Raw genomic sequence first — 20,140 nt, 5'->3', positions numbered from 1 at the left:
GCTGTGTTTTCAAACGGTGTCAGGCTACAGAAGCTGCCGCCTCATTCCACGGCGGAGGCTTTTGCTGCTGTAGCACCCCCTGTTACTGCAGCAGCCATTCCAGCATCATCGACATCTCCCTTCTTTTTCCCACTTTTATCAGATTTTTCATGGGATTTTGCTTTGTTAGAACTATCTGAATCTTCTTGCTTGGCTCCCTTCTTTGATCCTGGGATGCAAAAGCAAAAGCTCCTGAATTTCATGGCTGGAAGCAGAGGAAAACCCTCAAAGAAGTATACTTTCCCGAGAAAAAGAATTAGCAAGTGGCAAAACACCAAATCATTATTTATTTAGCCTTAGTTCCTTGTGCAACAAGTATAATGACAAAGCCCCGGGTGCCTAAAATGGGTGTTTTATACGACGTACGTTGAAAAACAATCAGGAAGCTAAGCTGTAAAGCTCAAGAAATTGGGATGTCATATCATTCGATTATAAAGGCGAAGATTCCTTTTCTAAGTTAAATCGTTAACAATAGTCTCCAAATAAGGAGATTAATTCAAACTTTAAACTTCTTACATTAATTAATCTCTTTTTGAACCGATTAATGAAGCATTTTACACTGTGCTGTGGGGTTATATCACGGGAGATTAACTATTGGTGATTGACAGAACGCACATGTAATGCAAATACATGAATTGAGAATGAAGTTGCATCAATAATTTCATATAGACAGGCTGTTGGCAAATCATCATAACCCATCATTTTGTTTCCTACCTAAAATGATTTGGCTAACGTGATTATCCACAAAAAAAAGTTATTTTCTTCCCTTCTGTAACAAGTGTTCATTTTCTATAATTTTAGTTTTCAAATCCCTAAATCCGTTAAATAACATCAATAATAAAATAGAATATTATTCTTTATATATAATTTAAATTTAAACAAGCAGAATATGTGTTGTAAATAGACCAAAAAAATTATGATATCTTCGGACTGCATCATCTGGTGACCGGTATCAATTGAAAAAATACAATAAAAAAATTGTCACACGTGGAAGAGATATCAAGAAAGGAGGTTTATGATCCCATCGGGCAAATCACGCAATTCAGATATGATAAGGCAGAGCTATAATTTCGACAAGGAAACTTCATATGGCAAAATCAGAAGTAGTATTGTTGGTGGTGTTGGTGTCAAAAATTAATTGATATAAAGAAATTGATAAATCTATAAACAGATTTTCGAACTGTTTTATCTATAATCTTCTATTAAATAAATTTGTATAATAACTTTTTTATTTACATAATAAGTATGATAAAATCATATAAAAACTTCTTCAAGAGTTAATCTCCAAATTGACATTTTCACTTCAAATCTAAACAATAATAATTATTACATTAGAACCTACATTATTCAAATCTAAATTTTCCTGTTCCAAATTATATAATTTAAAATGAAAATTACGAAGAACGAGTCGGAAAACTGAAAGGTATGGAAATAATGATTCTTTCCTTTTGCTTTGATCTTCACCATCTTTTAAATTTCACTTTTTAATTCCTTTTGAAAAAACAGAAAACGAGTAGACTTTATTTAGGTACAATAAAAAACACGAAATAGTTCAAAAACATTTTTAAGATCATAACCTATTTACTAACTGAGATAAGACAAGACACCCCATTCAATAAAATGAAGAGTTTAAATCATGATATTATATACGTAATAAAGTTAAGAAAAATCATTCTCATAATAAACCATTACAGTATTATGTACATATTAGTCTACAAATAGGTTAGATTGTGTTATAATATCGAAATGATAATTATCAGTAAACAAATAAATACGATCGAAAAGGAAAAACAAAGAACATCAGGATTTACGTGAAAACTCCAAAAGAAAAAAACCACGGGCACATGAGAAGAATTTTACTAATATGAAGAAAGAAAATACAAGATAATTTTGGTGAAAGAAAAGAACTTGATATCTAACTCTTACTCTTAGTATCTATTTATAGGTATAGATACTTGATTACAAAGGAAAACTAAATAAAGTAGAAATTTACTTTATTAATTTTTTCTACTTTTAATCAAATTGAGTTTCCTACTTTCCCAAAATTTATATATTAATTAATTTGTATCACTTTGAATTCGAGTCAAACTCTAACAAATTTTCACCTTGACACGAATTTTGAATGTGTAAAGATTTCGAGACAAAACACCCAAATTCTATGTGACAACCAAACTAAAAAAACCAATTATTCACTTCAACGAACAAGTTCTTCACATCTTCCACAACAACCCTCAAAGGGGTAATCTTTAGTAATGGACACCGACCGAATCCAAGCTTTTTCTAGGCTTGGATTTAGTCTTCACATCATCATGATTATCATAAGTGTCAACTTTGCTCACAAATGTTTCACCACGAACAATATCATGCACAACACGATCTGATCGTCGTTGATAGTTCTATCTTCAAATTCATTATGTTCACGAAATTGAACTTTTTTCTGCTTCACATAACTGTTCTGACCACTGTTATTTTGTTCAACAACGTTATTTGACACGGTGGATGAAACATCAACTGCATTATCTAAAACTGTTGAACCCTGTAGAACATAAAACTTGGTAGTCTTTCTCTACCCTTTCAACACAACAAGAGAGTCCTTACAAGTTTTCATAGATCCACCTTCACTGGAGAATTTGTACCCTTTTGAATCTAGATTACCTAACGAAATTAGATTTCTACTCAAATCTAAAGCATGTCTCACATTACCAAGTGTTTGAACAATCCATCAACATTTTAATATTGATAGTGTCAATACCTGCGACTTTACAAGGGACATTATTTCCCAAAAATACATCACCTGTAGAAACAACTTCATACATCGTAAACCAATCATGATTAAGACTCATATGAAAATTACTACCATAACCAAGCATCTACTCATCACTTGTTATAAAGTTGTCGTCAGCCGCAACTAGGAGTTCTCCGTCGTCGTGCTCCTCTACTATATCAACCTCACCAGATTTCCAGAGTTCTGCTCTTCAACTTCTCTTTTGATTTTATTTTACAACTTGTAACACTCCGATTTAACATGACTTTTCTTTTTACAATAGTGACAAATTTTACCTTGGTTGGAAGATTTTGATATACCCCTTCTAGTACTATCGAAAGAACGCTCACATTTTCTCCCACTGTCTTAGCTAATCGATTCATGCATCATAAGACCATCTGTTGAGGGCTCGAAACCAGATACAATATATTTCATCTTGTCAAAAGAGTGCAAGCCATTGTAAACTTTTTCAAGAGTGAGTGTTTCGTGACTGTACAAGATTATATCTCTGAAAGACGAGTAGAAAAGAGGCAACGAATATAGGAGGATCAATCCTAAGTCTTATTGATCATACTTCACTTCTAAATTCTCTAGATCAAAGATAGTTTCCTTGAATGTGATAAGGTTCCCTTCAAGAGACAAACATTCCGCCAACTTGAGCAAATAAAGACGCTACTTTAGATGCAACTTGCTGGTCAATGATTTCTACATGCAAAGTTGCTCCAATTTCGCCCACAAAGATACAACTATTTTTTCTTTCAATACATCCTATAAAATTTTGGTTTGATTAGTGTAAACGAACCTAAAAATAGTTTTACAATCCTTACGTTTTTCCTCATTCGTCATTGTGTTACCGACTTCTCATTAATCTTTCTATTGCATCGTCAAGATCTAAATGTGCAAGAATATCCCAAATCTTTACTTGCCATAGCGAAAACCTGGTGTTTCGATCCAACGGTGAAATATCATACTTCATTGTTGTCATAATCTTGAACGCGAAACTCTGATACTAGTTTGTTATAATATCGAAACGATGATTAACGACAAACAAATAAACATGATCGAAAAGGAAAACAAATAACACCAGGATTTACTTGGAAAACCCAAAAAGAAAAACCACGGACAGAGGAAATAATTTTACTAATATGAAGGAAGAAAATACAAGAGAATTTTAGTGAAAGAAAAAATTTGATATGTAACTCTGACCTTTAGTATCTATTTATAGGGATATATAATTGATTACAAATGAAAACTAAATAAAATAAAAATCTACTTTAATAAAGTTTTTTACTTTTAATCAAAATGAATTTCCTATTTTCCAATATTTATATATTAATTAAATTGTGCCTCTTTGAATTCGAGTCAAACTCTAATAAATTAGATACCAATAGTAATGAAAAAAAATTAATTCATTTTCCGCTCCTTAATTCCGAAACTCTCTTTATTTCCTTCAACTTTTTTCCCTTTCCTATGATAAAACAAAATAAAATATTGAAAATGCTTTGCTTTCTAAAAAAAATGGGTTAAAAAGAAGATTAAAATCAAAGATTACAATGGTTGAGTTCATGGTCAACCATGTCTTATATTTTTTATTTCATATGGTTATAAAATAGCTTTAAACAGATAACCTGTACCCTTTAATATAGGGGAGGAAATTGTCATATTTCATTATCGCATTATCTGCAAGAAGCTGCAATATCAACATCAGCATCCAAATCTTCGAACATTTCTCCTCAATCAACAACTGAAAGTGCAACAGATATGTCAGAATCAACAAACACAACACAGATATTAGGTTCTCAAATGAGAACAACGAAGGTTAAAAACATGGTTTAATCTAACAAACAACATAAAATGTGTAAAAAAAAAAGTGGGGTGGTAGGGGGGATTATATGAATAAAGAGAACAAATCAAAACACGTAGAATTACATAGGTGTAATAAAAGTGGGATTAAAACTTACATCAGCTATTCAATGGAGGAACAGAGACAGCAGTAGAGTTCCTCAAATGAACCTGGACCCTTTATCTGCAGGCTTAAGAATTTGGAAAGAGCACATCAGGCTTTCGTCAACGCTCATCATTGCCCCAGCATTATCAAATTCGCCACAATAATTGGGAGCGGAAAATATTGTCACGAGTTGTCTGTCAGAAAAGAACTCATATCCATCTTCAACGACCTGAAAGCGAAGCATTATGGTTAGTTGCTTTGCTTACACCACCCACACACATAAAAAGGAAGAAAAGAGCAAATAGCCCTAACCTGATGGGCACGGCAAACAAGGTCCATATCATTTTTCATTAAGAACTCGGAGACTCTATCTGGGCCAAAGGTAAAAGAGACTCCTCGATCATTCATACCCCACCCTTTTATATCCCTAGCAGGATCCGACCAAAGTAAATCACAAAGCAGACCAGAATCTGGAACATCAATTGGACGGGTTAAACTCTTAACTTGATCCAAATTAGTCAGCTCAGGGAGAGGCCACCATGCATGCACAATATTTTGTCATCTATTACAGCAGCCACCGGAAGACAGTTAAAACACTCGGTAAAGATTTTCCAAAGTCTCACATTGAACCTTCGTTTGCATTCATCATAAAATCCACAAATCCGGTTAATAGAAGCACATTCATGATTCCCTCTCAAAAGAAAAAAGTTCTCAGGATATTTAATCTTATAGGCGAACAAAAGGCACTCTGCTTGCCACGATCAACATAGTCCCCCAGGAATAAATAATTAACATTAGGGGGAAACCTCCATATTCAAAAAGCCTCAGAAGATCAGTGTATTGCCCATGAATGTCACCTGGAAGAATCAAACAACAAAAAGATCACAGACTATTAGAACTTCTTTCAAAAAGTTTAGGATAATGTAACAATTAGGAAGATAGATTTCCAGAATTGATGTTCAAAATAGCATGTGAATTATTCACTATACTATTTTGATATATTTGTCACTTCCACATAAATTGAATGTGAATTCCAGCATTTCTTCGGAGTTACTTTATCCATGCATAATTGGAACAACCAAGTAGTACCAAAAAAATATTACTTCATCAGTTTTCGATACTATGGTGGAAGAAACATTTTAAAGAAATTTAGGGTTTAAATCGGTTAAAAGAGAAGAATGATCACTAAGACCTCAGTACTTAAAATGGATATTTAAAGTGAAAGGAGGTTTCAATAATTTTATTTTTTATGTGGTTCTATCATTTTCATGATATTCTATATGTTCGTCGTGTAAAAATATACTAATAAATAGTTTCCACTTTCAACAATCAATAACATTTAGAGCACTCAGATGATGATTAACAAAATGATCTGGTTTCCACATCCATCCTCTGCAACAGCTGATTTTTCTACACTTGAGCCTTTCCGGGCAATCCACGGCATCCTCAAGTAACCAAGATAAAATGAAGCAGCTCAGCCAGTTTAAAACATTCTTCTATCTGAACTGTAGCTACCTGCCACCCCACCCCACTATAGCATTAAAATCCTACGAAAATCTAAACATTCAATGCATCAAAAACGGTTACAACTCACATCTTCAATCTGCCATCACATTAAGCTCATATGCAGGGACGGATATAATTTCATGCTAGGGGAGGGAACAAATAAAATTTTAGGGGGGGGGGGCGAACTAATAAAATTTCATGGAGCGAAAACAGATTATCAATCAGAAAAACATAGAAAAAATCTAAAATATTGGATATTTTGAAATTTTCAGAGGCGACCCACCCACCCCTCGGTCCACCCCTGCTTATATGCAATTATGTGTCAATCAATAGCTAAGAAACTATGTACTCAACCCCATTTTCAACCTGATTCTAAACTAAAATCAAACCCATGCTTTCATCTTACCTCAAATTAAAAGAAAATATCTGGATAAGATCCAATCATACCAAGAACAACACCCAAAACATCAATTTTGGATTTATACAGTTTAAGCAAAGAAATCAAGGATATCCTCAATGCAGCTCCAATGGACATACAGAATCATTCAAAAAGATAAAACAAACATTTCCTTCAAAATTTTCAAAATATCCCTAATCTAATCAAATTTCCCAATGAAATAGAGGAGCATTTCTACAAAGTTTTCAACTTTTTCCTTATAAATTAAAAATTCAAACACCCAAAACATCAATTTTCAATATTTTTCAATTGAAAACAAAAAACAAAAAAATCAATAATTAAATAAAGGCGTACCGCAGATCTTTATGGGAGCTTCAAGTTCAAGAAGATTAGACTGTTGAAGAAAGATTTCTCTTGCAACAGTGCAAAGCTGGTGGATTTCACCTTCCAACAGCTGCACTTGCTTCCCTGGCCTCGCTTGTTTTAAATCCAATAACCGATGTATTATATCATCCAAAACCGCAGGTTCCATTGAAACAGATCCCATAATTTGGGCAAACTAATCAAAATATCTCTCCGACGACAAGAAGAAAAGCCAAATCCTTTGTTCTTCTCTTCCGAGTTTTTCCAAAACAGAGTTTTGATTTAATTTTGGGAATTCTTTGAAAATAACAGAGGCGAACGCCTGGCTTTCTTCTTAATTAATACTTTTTTCACTGCTAATACAATATATAAAAATGAATCAAAAAAACATTTCAAAATTTTTAATATAAGGGCGAAGGTGAGTTGCTGACTGAAACTCCGATGTGGCGGAGAAGCCTAAATTTTTATATGTTTGAAAATATTTTCGTCAGAGTCCATAAATCCGCTATTTATTGGGCCTTTGGTAAATAAAAGCAGTTGTTATTTATGATAAAATTTCGAAAAAGGCCCCTCCCTAATCCCTTCTTTTATTATTCTTAAATTGTCAAAACTATTTTGGTAATATTTTATTTAACTCATAAAGTGATTTTAATGGTAAAAAATATTATTATTTTATAAATTTTGAGTTTAAACAATCACATCTATAGGGTTAATCAAAAGAGTAAAGTACACAAATGGTATCCAAATTATAGGATATATCTTTTTTAAGTCATTCGATAATTAAAAGTTACAAAATGGTCTCCTAATTATAAGGTGTTATTTTGTTGAGTCCATCGACTATTCAAAGTTATAAAATGGTCACTTGACTATTCATTGTGTTCAAAACTCGTCATTTTCCGTGGAAAAAAATAACAGAGGTCTAAGCTAGACATTAACATGTTGATTGTGATATGATAGTCGTGTGAGATTATGAGATCAGATTTTATCATATCTTAATCGACGAGTTAATGTCCAACTCAGATTGTCGTCAATCTTTTAATGTAAAAAACGAGATTGGAACATAATGAATAGTTAGGTGACCATTTTGTAACTTTTAACAGTCGAGTGACTCAACAAAGCAATACATTATAGTTGGGGGCCATTTTGTTACTTCAAATAGTTGGGGGACTCAATAAAACAGTATCCTATAGTCGGGGCACCATTTGAGTACTTTACCCTAATTGAAAATAACATCGACAACAACAAACCTAAAAATTTGAGTGGATAGATTAGCTTTGTTCGATTTAGATTGATCCTATTAAGATGTAGCCTTTAAAATATGTTTTCTTGTATTAAGATTGACAATTTATCGAATATTTAAAGTTCAGTTATTATAGACATTAATCTACTGAGTACCGTTTATCTTAATCTCTTCTGTCTATTTTATAATTTATAATCAAATATTATGATTAATTATCTCAGCAATATTGGATTCAAGATTCGAACATCTTTTTCTTTCAAAATACAATAAACCTTTTAACTACACTAACACTTATAACTACCACTCTACCTAACCTGAATATGTATTGACATTCTCTGTTGCTGCTTACTTCTTGGGGTGTTTGATTCACATAATATAAAATTATTTCTAGAAAAAAATTATTAGAATGTAACATTACTCTAAAAATATTATATTATCTTTTTTCATTTTTAGGGGTATTTTTATAATAAGTGACGAGAATTGTATAATACTTAAGAATTGAAGGTAATGACACTCCCACAATTTTAATAAAAAAATATTATTATTAGTAATAAATTATTACATAATAATTATCTTTTTAATAAACCAAACGTGAAAATACAATCCATAAAATATTATTTTCTTTAATAATAATTTTTTCGCGAACCAGATCATTGCAATTGCCGTTCTGCCAACATGGCTGCCCATAATCTTGCTCAGTATGCTTTATTTATAGTTAAGCCGGTTTATTATGTATACAATTATCTGTATGCATTTTAGATGTATTCCTTACTTATGTCATTTACGGTTAATGTTATAGAATCTGTTTTGTATTTTTTTTTAAATGAAGTAATCATTTACCAGATTATGGACCAGATGTTCTGGTACCATAATCATGAATCACGACATTGCTTCGATATAAGTTTAAATAAACGATGAAGTATTGAGTCAAATGACTTGCGTGTGATCCTGTAACGCGCATGCTTATCGGGCCGCCACTTGGTTTGATTCTCCATCAGCCTTACGTCTCAAAGGAAATGGACAGCACGTTCAAGTTTGTTATGCAACGACCGCTATTTGTTCATGCCACCATTGATATCTTGCAATATATCATGGTTATTTTATTTTTTTGGTCCAACAGCCCAACTCTGACTCCTTAAATATCAATACTTATACCTTTCAATTCTCACGTCCATTGGCTTCAAATAAGGCCAACTAGGGTTCCTTTCTAATACCAGCTTCCCACTTAAAAATTCCAAATTACCACTTTTGAGGATACACATGTTGAGAAGTGCAAACGTAAAACCAGGCTTTTTCATTTAATTGTTACTAACAAATGCATGGTTGTTCAAAATATCACAAGCTTTCTTATCACAACTAAGTAAATGAATATGTATTCTACATGTGTGTGCGTCTCTCCCTCGGCCAAAAATTGACAAAAACCAAATAAGGGTCTACTTCATAGCAAATATTTGTTTACATTCTCAAATATAACCTGTCACCCATTTAAGTAGAACAGCATCCTTTCTTAATGTTTCCTGATGTATCGTTGACATTGATGGTAGTCCTTGGCCAGGAATTGCGGTACTAGCTGCTGCTTCCTGTGCTGCCAATGCCTCTTTGCTAATGATATGGTAGATTTCATTCAATATAGTATGGAATGCCTTCTCAATGTTGGTTGCTTCCAGAGCACGACCATCCTCCTCAGAAACAGCTCAGAGATGATTCAAGTCAGATTTATTTCCGGCCATCATGATGACAATGTTAGAATCAGCATGGTCCCTCAATTCGCGAAGCTACCTTTGAACATTATCAAAGGTTTGCCTCTTCGTTATGTCATAGACCAGAAGTGCACCAACAGCTCCTCTGTAGTAAGCACTAGTAATAGCTCGATATCTCTCCTGTCCTGCTGTATCCCAAATATGTGCCTTAACCGTCTTTCTTATGAGTGTTCTAAATCGATAATATTTACTTGCTAATTCTTCGATCTTATGAATTTATTGCTTCTGATTTGGTTTTATTATGCTTTATTTTTGTGCAGGATCTTACTTTCCGGAATTAGCAGTAAAAATGCATTTTGTATTTTTTTTATTATTTGGTCACAGATGGAGACATAGGCATTACTCTGGGCATGACACAGTTTGACATGGCAGTTTCTAGAAGGTCCAGTCAGCAGCAGTTAACTAGAAGATCTAGTAAGCACCTTTTGGAAGGTGGACGGGCAGAAATATCTTAGGAGATTTATTTTTAATTTTAAAGTTTGAATTTGGAAAACACTTGGAGTTATATTTAGGATTATTTTTCTTTTAATTTCTATGTTTATCTTAGGATTTTAGAGGCTATAAATACCCTCTCAAGCTAAGCCTAAATACACAATTCAGATTTCATTCTTCTTCTTACTTATGGTTTTATAAAGTTCTTCTTTTCTTTATTTTCAAGTTTTCATTTTTATTTTATTTTAAGTTTTATTTTTAAACATGCTAAGTATGACTTTTGTCATGTTTAGCTAATTTTCTTATAAGCCGAAAGGCTAAGCGATGACTCAATTTAATATGTGAGAATTGAAAAGCACTTAACATCTTCAAGATGTCACTCTCAGTTTTCTGACAGACTTGGATAGGTAATCGACCTATCCTTGAAAATCAAAACACTTTCTTTTCAAAAAATCGACGTTGGTCAAGATGTTTTTATGATTTAAAGTTGAGAGGAAAGATCGACGAATAGCAAATCCGACTTCTTGTGAACACACTTAGCGGAATTTCGCTAAGAGAAATTGAGATCAGGTTCGATTCTTAGAGAGACAACATAATCCGAGTCGGGCTTTTCCTAAACTAAAATTGTTTTTGCATTAACGACGATTGTCGTAGTTGGTTCAATTAAAAGATGGGTTTTCAAATATTAGCTTTGGGAAAATCGGTTACCAAAGTGAGAAGCAAGTTACATGAATAATGCCTTGTAGACTGTAACCGACGTAAATCCCGAAGTGAAAATCCAATTTTGATGATCATAAACGAATTGAGTCAAAGCGATGCCTGAGGCTACTTTTTACTATAATTGTTTTTCAAATCTTTGTTTACTTTTTTTATAAGAATGTTAGGCCTCGTTAAAAACTCCCTTCTTGATTAATGGAGCTTGCAGGAAAGCTCCTTAATCAGCGGGAGGAGGAAAAGAGTGCCTTAAGATTATATTCATCATAATAAATTACATAGGAATAACAAGAGAAACCCCCTAACAAAAACAGGAAACCAAAAACAACTTTAAACAACCATAAACAACAAACAAACTCAGCCTATGCCTTCTTTAGCTAAGGCATCAGCCTCTAAGTTGGATATCCTATTTACCCATCTAACAACACCTTCAAAGCCTTTAAGCCTATGAACAATATCTTTAATCATGAAAACATACACATCAGGACATAATTCAACCTCCTTGATCCAATCCACTGCCACCTTACTGTCACTCTCAATAATCAAACGGTCTTTGATCCGCTCACGAAAATTAGCATAGAAAGATAACCCCTTAAGAATAGCTTTTAAATCCATCAAGGTGGGAGACCCCGGACCAGCAGATTCTTTGAAAGAACCTATAGTCAATCTTGAGGAATCTTTTAAAACTCCTCCTAACCCGCTTTTCTTCCAATCCCTTGTAGTAGCATCATCAACATTTAATTTTACAAAGCCCTTAGGAGGAGGAGACCAAGGAAATATAGATGCAATGTGATTATTGTGGAGAGCACAAGAGTCTCCCAAGGACGGATTGAAATAAGTGAGTCCTTAGGAATAGACACCTCTTTATGCTTTGCTAAGAACCAAGAAGCAAACCTAAACCTTGCTAAAAAGAAATATTCTACCTTGTCTAACTTTCCCCCTTCAAACACGACAAAATCCCTAATTTTCCAAGTGGTCCAAAGAACGACTCCTGGAATAAAAGGCCATATCAGTGAGTTTGTCTTCAAACCATCCCAAGCTAGAAAGAAGCCTTTAGCATCAACAGGTAAAATAGAACTAATCCTCAAAAAATTTAAAAATTTATTCCAAAGAGACCACACCACCGAACAAGAGAAAAACAAATGAGAGGGAGACTCATCCACTATCTTACAAAGAGGACATAACACGTCTTCAATTCCCTTAACTCCTCTTTTGACAAGTTTTGTCCTAACAACCAGCTTCCCATGAACAATCTGCCAAAGAAATATCTCCACTCTTGGAGGCAACAGACCTCTCCAAATAATCTTCTTCTAAAAATAAAACTCCTCCAATCCCAAAGAATCCGATGAGCAGAGATTAACATCAGATCTTACAGTAAAAACCCCATCCCAGTACCTTTCCAAATCAAGCCATTAGAAATTTCCAATGATAGTGAAAAATTTGAAATGACAGCCAACAAGTGAGACTACTGTTCAAGTTCCCAGTCATTGAGATTCCTTCTAAACTTCACATCCCAAATCTATACGAAAGAGATATACTCCCCAAATTCAAATAATTTCCCATTCTTATTTGAGGAAATAAAGAAGTCTTGGGAAGACGACGAAAAGTGGATGATCCAAAGCCCAAATATCTTGCCATAACCGAATAGTTTTATCATCCCCAACTTGATAACTGCACATACTTCTAAACTTAGCGCCAAAAGAGTCTTATTTGAAATGATTGTTTAGAACTGATCTCCAAATCCAGGATACTTTAGGTGGAATCTTACTGTCAAAAAGTAAAACTGAAAAATCCAGTGTATATTTGGCACAAACAACTTCCCTCCAAACTGAATCCCTATCATTGGCAAACCTCTAAGACCATTTCCCTAAAAGCTCTATTCATCAAGTTTAGATTCAAAACTCCTAAACCCCCTTCACTCTTTGATTTGCATACATTAGACCAACTAACCCAATGAATTTTCCTATTGTCGTTTCCCCCTCCCTATAGGAAATTGGACATAATTGAGATAAGGGTTTTAAGAACCGAAGATGGAATTTTAAACATGGACAAAAAATAAGTTGGAAGCGAACATAGAACCTCCTTAATCAACACTAATCTCCCTGCTAAAGAAAGAGAGGTTGCCTTCCACCCAGTAAGTTTTTGAAAAAATTATTAATAACTGGATCCCAAAGAGCTGCAGAATTTCTACTAGCACCAAAGGAAACCCTAGATTTTCTGAAGGAAATCTGCCAACTGAACATCCAATAGTTGTAGCCCATTCCAGTAGTTCCTCATCATTCACATTAACACTAAACAATTTACTCTTCTTCAAATTCAGATGTAAACCAGAAATCACTTGAAACACTCGAAGCACCCTCTTGACATTCAAAATTTGCATTTTCGAAGCACCACAAAATATGATCAAATAATCAGCAAACTGTAAATGGTATACATTAACAGACCCTTGTTCCCTGCCAATCACTATTCCATAAAATAAGCCCTGTGAGACAGCCCTACATATCAATAAATTGAGTAGCTCCCCTAAGTTAAACAACAATGGTGACAAAGAACAACCCTGTCGAAGACCTTTTTCCATTGAGAATTACTCGGAAAGAACTCCATTAACTATGACCGAAACAGAAGTTGTGGTTACACACTTCCTAATCCAGCCCCACCATCTGGAACCAAATCCCATTTTCTCCATTACTTTAAATAAAATAGACCAATCAATTGAATCATAAGCTTTTTTTGAAATCAACCTTGAAAACAGAGCCCTTGAGTCCATTTTTCCTCCAAAAATCAACTCTTTCATTAGCAATTAGAGAACAATCCAAAATTTGTCGATCGGGAATGAAGGCAAACTGAGTTGGACCCTTAATCGCCTCAAAAGACACTTGGAGATGATCTTATACAATCCACCAACTAGGCTAATAGGTTTATAGTCATCTAAACCGCCAATGTTAGAGACCTTTGGAATGAGAGTAATAAAGGTATGATTAACACTATGTTTCCAATCTTTCCCCAAGTAGAAATTATGAAAGAACTTCATAATATCTTCCTTGAGGACATGCCAAAACCTTTGAAAAAGCCCATATTTAAACAATCCGGTCCCGGAGCCTTATTACTATCACAAGACATTAAAGTTTCCCATATTTCCTCTTCTGTAAATTCATTCTCTGAACACAATTCTGCTCTATTGAAATACTAGGAAAATTCAACCTTAATTCTTCCACTTCTAACGTCGAATGTTCATTAAAAATTTTAAAGAAGTGGTCTTTGACAGTGGCCTTAATAACTGACGGATCTCGAATAACATTTCCACTAATATTCAGAGCATTCAAAGCATTCCTCCTGTTCCTAATTGAAGCATAATTATGGAAAAATCTTGTATTTCGATCCTCATCTTCTACCCATTTTGATTTGGAATTTTGGAACCAAATATGCTCCTCTATCTTATAAAGTCTCCACAATTCTGTTTTTTGATGAATTCAACTCTGTTGTTTTTCAATATTTAAACCATCCTGTACATGTTGGATATCCACTTCTAACTTACGAATCCTCAATTCTAAATCTGAAATACAAGCCCCTTAAAACTGATCTCTCTTGCCTGCCCAATTCTTGATAGATGTTTTTGTTTTTTTCAGAATACTATAAATTTCAGCTTTCCTCTGAAGTTTCTTACAATCTTGAATAGAAGAGCTAACCAAATCCTCAAACCCATCTTCATCCATGAGATAATTAAACAGTTTAAAAGGTTTTTTTACCCCAATTGATACCCCCATTTTCCAGCAGTAATGCATTATGATCTGAAAGAAAACATGGCAATAAATATTGAACAATATCAGGAAAGATAGCTAGAAATTGACCATCAACCAAAAACTGGTCCAATCTAACATAAGTAGGAGTATCTTGGTTATTGCACCAAGTAAACCTACTCGTATTCAAGGGTAGATCAATTAAACATGTTTGAAGCATAAACTGTTTGAATATTCCCATTGAATTCTTGTTTTGAGCCATTCCAACCTTCTCTTCTTCATGTAGATAAACATTAAAATCCCCACCTACACAAATAGGAGCACTATGTCCACCTATGAATATACTCAACTTTTTTTAAAAAACTAGTTTTTTCCTCCTCCACTGAAGGTCCATAAACTGATGAATATACAGCTGAAATTATTGACTCAAAATTTTCCTGATAAAACAATGAATCTTCTACAAATATACTGATTTTCCAATTCGAAAATTTTATCATCCCAACAACTCAGTAAACCCCCTGATGAACCAACTGATGGAGATTGAATAACACCTTCAAAATTAGTCAACCCCTTTATTCTAAGAAAAGATCTTGAAATCTTCTCCATTTTAGTTTCTTGCAGCCAAAGAAACTGGGGATGATTTTTATCAAGTTAACATTCCATGAAACAATGAGTAACTGAATCTTCATCACTAAATAAACATCAATCTAACCCCCATCAAGATCACCTTGATTGACCATATTCAAATCTTTCTCCAAGCTGATAATCTTTTACAAAAAGCCTCATTCCCTAGCTTAAAGGAAACCCCCAAAAGCTTGCTTATTTCCCAAGTTGCTAGGGCTTCCTCCATTGCATTCGAAAAAGCTAAAGATGAAACTGTTGAAATGCTCACTTGTTCCAATGCTTCCCTTATCAGGTGTCTTTTAGCTATTCTGATGTCAAAACCATAAATTAAGCTTGTGCTCTCTCCTATTAACAACCCTCCATCAACCTCCGTATCCACTGTCTGTTGAATAGCTTTTGAAGACTGATCTTCCCCTTCCTTATTGATTAATTCATCATCTCTTTCAGGCATAAAATTCAAAACGCTCCCAAACCAGTATTTTCTGCCCCTAGACCTTTTATAAACCCTTTTATAGCTGCTCATTCTTCTTCTCCCTAACGGTACACTTTTTGATGACAACAATCTTCTATTTCTGCACTGAGTTCTCCCCCTTGAAAAGCTTTCTGCCATATTAGTCCTTGGATCTAACAACATTAGCTCCGATCCAATAAGCCCTAATCCAGCCTGAACAAACTTCTCTGAATCTGACTTTTTCCCCTATTCATTATTAATATCTCCAGACTTAGCTGAATTAAGCTTGTGAATCATTCTCCCAAACTTGTCAATTTTAATTGCTAGACTAGCTGGAATTATTTTTAAAACATTAAGCCCAGAATGTCCCTCATCATCTGATTGGGCCTGTGATCCATCAGATGAAAATTTTGAATTTCTAAATCCTAACCTGGCAAATTCACCCACTTTTATACTCCCAATATTTTGACTTTCTGACAGCCTACAATTAATGTCATTCCTATCTATGGAAAATCTTGGAAGCCATTTTTCCCCACCAACTCCTCCCCCAGAACCAAGAAAAGCTCCATTGTCAAACCAATTGTCAACTCTCTGCCGAATTGCTTCTGCTGAACAGGTTGTATCTTTCCCACTTTCTGAAAGCAATTTGACTTCTTCCTCTACAGTCATCTTCTCTCCAAAATGTCCCCCACCGTAATCTTTCACCGGAGAATTACTGAAAAATGAACTTGAAGACTCGCACGCCGATCCAACCTTGATACACACTTTAAATGATCTTCCATATGATCCGAGAGTAATCACCTCCGAAACATCAAAACAGCTTGCCACCCTCAATAAAATTTTCGCCCTTGTGAGGTCTTCTTTTTTCCTAGTGGCATCATGAATTTCAACCACGATTCCCCATCTCCCTTATATTTGTTCGAAGAAATGATCATTCCAGTATAATAGAGGGACCCCAATTAATTTCACCAGACAAAAAGCTATTGGGACTCCCTCTTCATTCAACAATGGTGCCAAACGATCAAACCATAGTTCTAATTATTCTTTCCTCTTCAACCATATATCCAACATCTCTTCAGAAGATTTAAAGACTATAACACAAGAATTCCATACATGTCCCCATCTAACAATTTGGACTTCATAGCCATCATTAAGTAAAGCCTTCTGAACTAACTCAATCTGAAAGGAATGTTTAATTATCCCTGTTAATGACCTTTTAACCCAACTTGAGTTTTCGGAAGGAATATGCATTTCCAAAATATTTTTCTTCACTTTCCCCCTATGAAGATCATCGATGAAGTCGCCCTGCTCCCCATTGCACTTCTGTTTAACAACAAAGCATCTTTATAAGTTCTATCGTCCCTAAAACTTTTGTTTAAGTCTTATGCCTCTTTTGAATTTGATGTTTCTGCGATATTCTGGCTGAGAACCTTCTTTGAGGCAATATTCTTCCACACTATCCATGAGGAAGCATCCTTGTATCTTGTTGGACGAACTGTAATCTGCCTCTCATCTATCAATACACCATTTAATTCATTGACTGCCCTCTTTAAACCTGCCTCACTCTTAAATTGAACAAAAGCAAAGGTTGAAAATTTGTATTTTGGATTCCTAATTTCTTTGGGAATGAAAACTCTCTCAATCAGACCATGGACTAAGAAAATTTCCCTTAAAGTACGGCGAGACACCCTCCTACTAAGATTGTCGATAAACACCGTCCAGTTCTCATCGAAAACTGACTTAACTTTAAACTTCTCTCTCTCTACGTTTTTCTCTTTCTCACTTACCCCATCTAGCAATTTGGACTTCATAGCCATCATTAAATAAAGCCTTCTGAACTAACTCAATCTGAAAGGAATGTTTAATTATCCCCGTTAATGACCTTTTAACCCAGCTTCCTTATTCAATCATTTTAATTCAAAACCCCTCCATTCTATTTACTACATATATCCTGGTTTAAGCAATTCAAACAGAAATTTGAGAATTTTTCTAAGTCCCTGAGGATCAACCCTTACTTCTCTTTGTTACGTATTTCTTATATTTTATTGGGAAGAAAGAATTTATTTTGACATCAAAACGATAGTTGTCACTTTCCCTCAACCTATACCCAAGAAAACAATAGCAAAATATGAGCCAACAAAAATTTACAACACTGTATCACCATGATTGCTAATTAACAAAGAACCCAAAGAAGGTTTCAGTGAATCTAATATGACATGCTGGAAAACACAAGAAACTGTTGTTGTTTTCATAGCCAAATGCTCAATTATGTCATACCAATAATATATATATACATAAACACTTCCTATTATCATAAATGAGAATAAAACAACATAAGAACCACTTGGATTAATACAATAATGGAGAGAAAGAAAGATTGCAGACTAGATGTTTACTTGTTTTCTCACTAACAAAAAAACTTCTCGTCCTTCCGGCTTAGTTGCTTGGCTAAATAAAAGATTTTGCTAGAGTGGGTAACTTTTAAGCTTCTATATATAGAAATATCTTACCCAATATATTGGAAATTATGATTGAAGTCAACAACCACTTCATTTAATACAATATTTGTTACTTTAATAGCTTTGATGATCATCACTATCCAGTTATCTTTTCTCTCACCTTACTACAAAACATTCAAAATGAACTTCCAAGTTACAATCATAGTACGGAAGATAGCGGTAGGATTCGTCAGTCTATCTATTAAGATGACTTTCTATTTACTAATCACAATCAACTTAAACATGCTAAAATTTCAGGAACTAAATCAGATCAGAGGTATACACACACTTCAAAACGTCAATGGTGAATAAAACTTTCTTTACACAAATCAATTTTAGCAGAATAAAAAAAAAAATTATTAAAAAAAACATACATTAAAATGAATAAAAGAGGAATAGACTGAATAGATGAAAAACCTGGAGGGTCCTAGTAGCGAACTCGACGCCAATAGTGGATTTAGATTCCAAATAAAACTCGTTTCTGGTGAACCTAGAGAGAATATTTGATTTTCCAACTCCAGAATCGCCGATCAACACAATCTTAAAAAGGTAATCGTACTCGTGATCTACTCTATGCGCCATTTTACCCTCCTTTTCTCTATATTTTTATCTCTTCTCTCTCAGACCTGGAAGATCCAAAAAATCAATCAATTCCACAGGAAAAAACCGATAAAAATCTTGAAATGAATGAACTTACACATAGTGGATAGATCGAGAAGAGAAAATTATCAAAGTGAAAATCAGATAATTTTGGGGGTAAAAAGAAAATAGATGCATTGAAAAAATGGGGGGGGGGAAGTAAAATCTAGTGGAAGGAGTCGGAAAATACAATGCGATCGGAGAAAGGCAGAAAAGGAGGGCCAGGGGCTTTTATTTTGATGATTTTCTGTTTTATATAGGCAATCGAGATATTCTCCATTTTCACCGCCAAAACGGGATCGTTTGAACGGTAGTTTTGTGAGAGACAAATTTTCTCTTCCTTTTACATGCATTGATCGGTCATTTATAGTGGAAGATTTTGATTTGGTTTCAACTCCATCGTCAACTCTAGACCGAGAGTTAGCTAGTTGTTCTAATACTTGGTACTCATCAGTCTCAGAATTTTCCTTTTATTTATAAGAAGACCATTTCATTTCTTATTTTGTTAATTTCTCTCAAGATAATACAATAATTATTACTAAAGATAATGCTCCAAAACAACATCATTAATATTATATTAATTATCATAAGTAAAAATAAAAACAGAAGAACATGATATAAACACCACTGCAAATAAATTTTAATATAGAAATTATTGAGTTAAACTTTAATATTTATAAGAGCAAAGAAATCGAAAATCTTTGTCGTCCCAAAATATGTTTAATATGGAAATAAAATCTTATTTTGATATAATAAGATTTTTTTCCTTTTCTTCTATTTGCATTATCCAACAATATTAACAGAGGAAATCGATGATATTTCATGGCAGATATCAACTTGTCTTGTCTAATGTGATCAATTCAAAATCTGATTATTGATATATTTCAAATTTTCAAAGTTTTCTTTACTTATATGGAAGATCATTTCATTACTTAATTGTCCCTAAATTTCTCTAAAAAATATATTAAGCGATATATGATACCGGAATATATGTATATATAAGATACCAACCTGTATGTGCATAACCA

General features: G+C 33.9%; 1 protein-coding gene and 1 pseudogene across 1 annotated transcript; both read right to left on the bottom strand.

Annotated features, from left to right (window-relative positions):
* Positions 1-4,324: 4,324 nt before the first annotated feature.
* LOC120137148 lies at positions 4,325-7,507 on the bottom strand (annotated as a pseudogene).
* Positions 7,508-9,535: 2,028 nt separating this feature from the next.
* On the bottom strand, positions 9,536-19,262 carry LOC120137150 (ras-related protein Rab11C-like). The gene is made up of 4 exons (XM_039152975.1): positions 19,175-19,262; positions 18,891-19,103; positions 18,066-18,076; positions 9,536-10,174 (listed from the first exon to the last, which is right to left on the bottom strand). Exons 2-4 carry the CDS (start codon positions 19,053-19,055, stop codon positions 10,033-10,035), a joined length of 318 nt encoding a protein of 105 aa, XP_039008906.1. The 5' UTR covers positions 19,056-19,103; positions 19,175-19,262; the 3' UTR covers positions 9,536-10,032.
* Between the last annotated feature and the right edge of the window lie 878 nt (positions 19,263-20,140).

Source organism: Hibiscus syriacus, unplaced genomic scaffold, assembly GCF_006381635.1.
Source record: "Hibiscus syriacus cultivar Baekdansim isolate YM2019G1 unplaced genomic scaffold, ASM638163v2 tig00110652_pilon, whole genome shotgun sequence".
NCBI classification, from domain to species: Eukaryota; Viridiplantae; Streptophyta; class Magnoliopsida; order Malvales; family Malvaceae; genus Hibiscus; species Hibiscus syriacus.
Note: the sequence above shows the minus strand (reverse complement) of the source record. Positions and strands in the feature narration are given on the sequence as shown.

Bases quoted from the DNA above. Each gene is read 5' to 3' on its own strand.
- LOC120137150 (XM_039152975.1), bottom strand. From the start codon at position 19,055: ATGGCGCATAGAGTAGATCACGAGTACGATTACCTTTTTAAGATTGTG.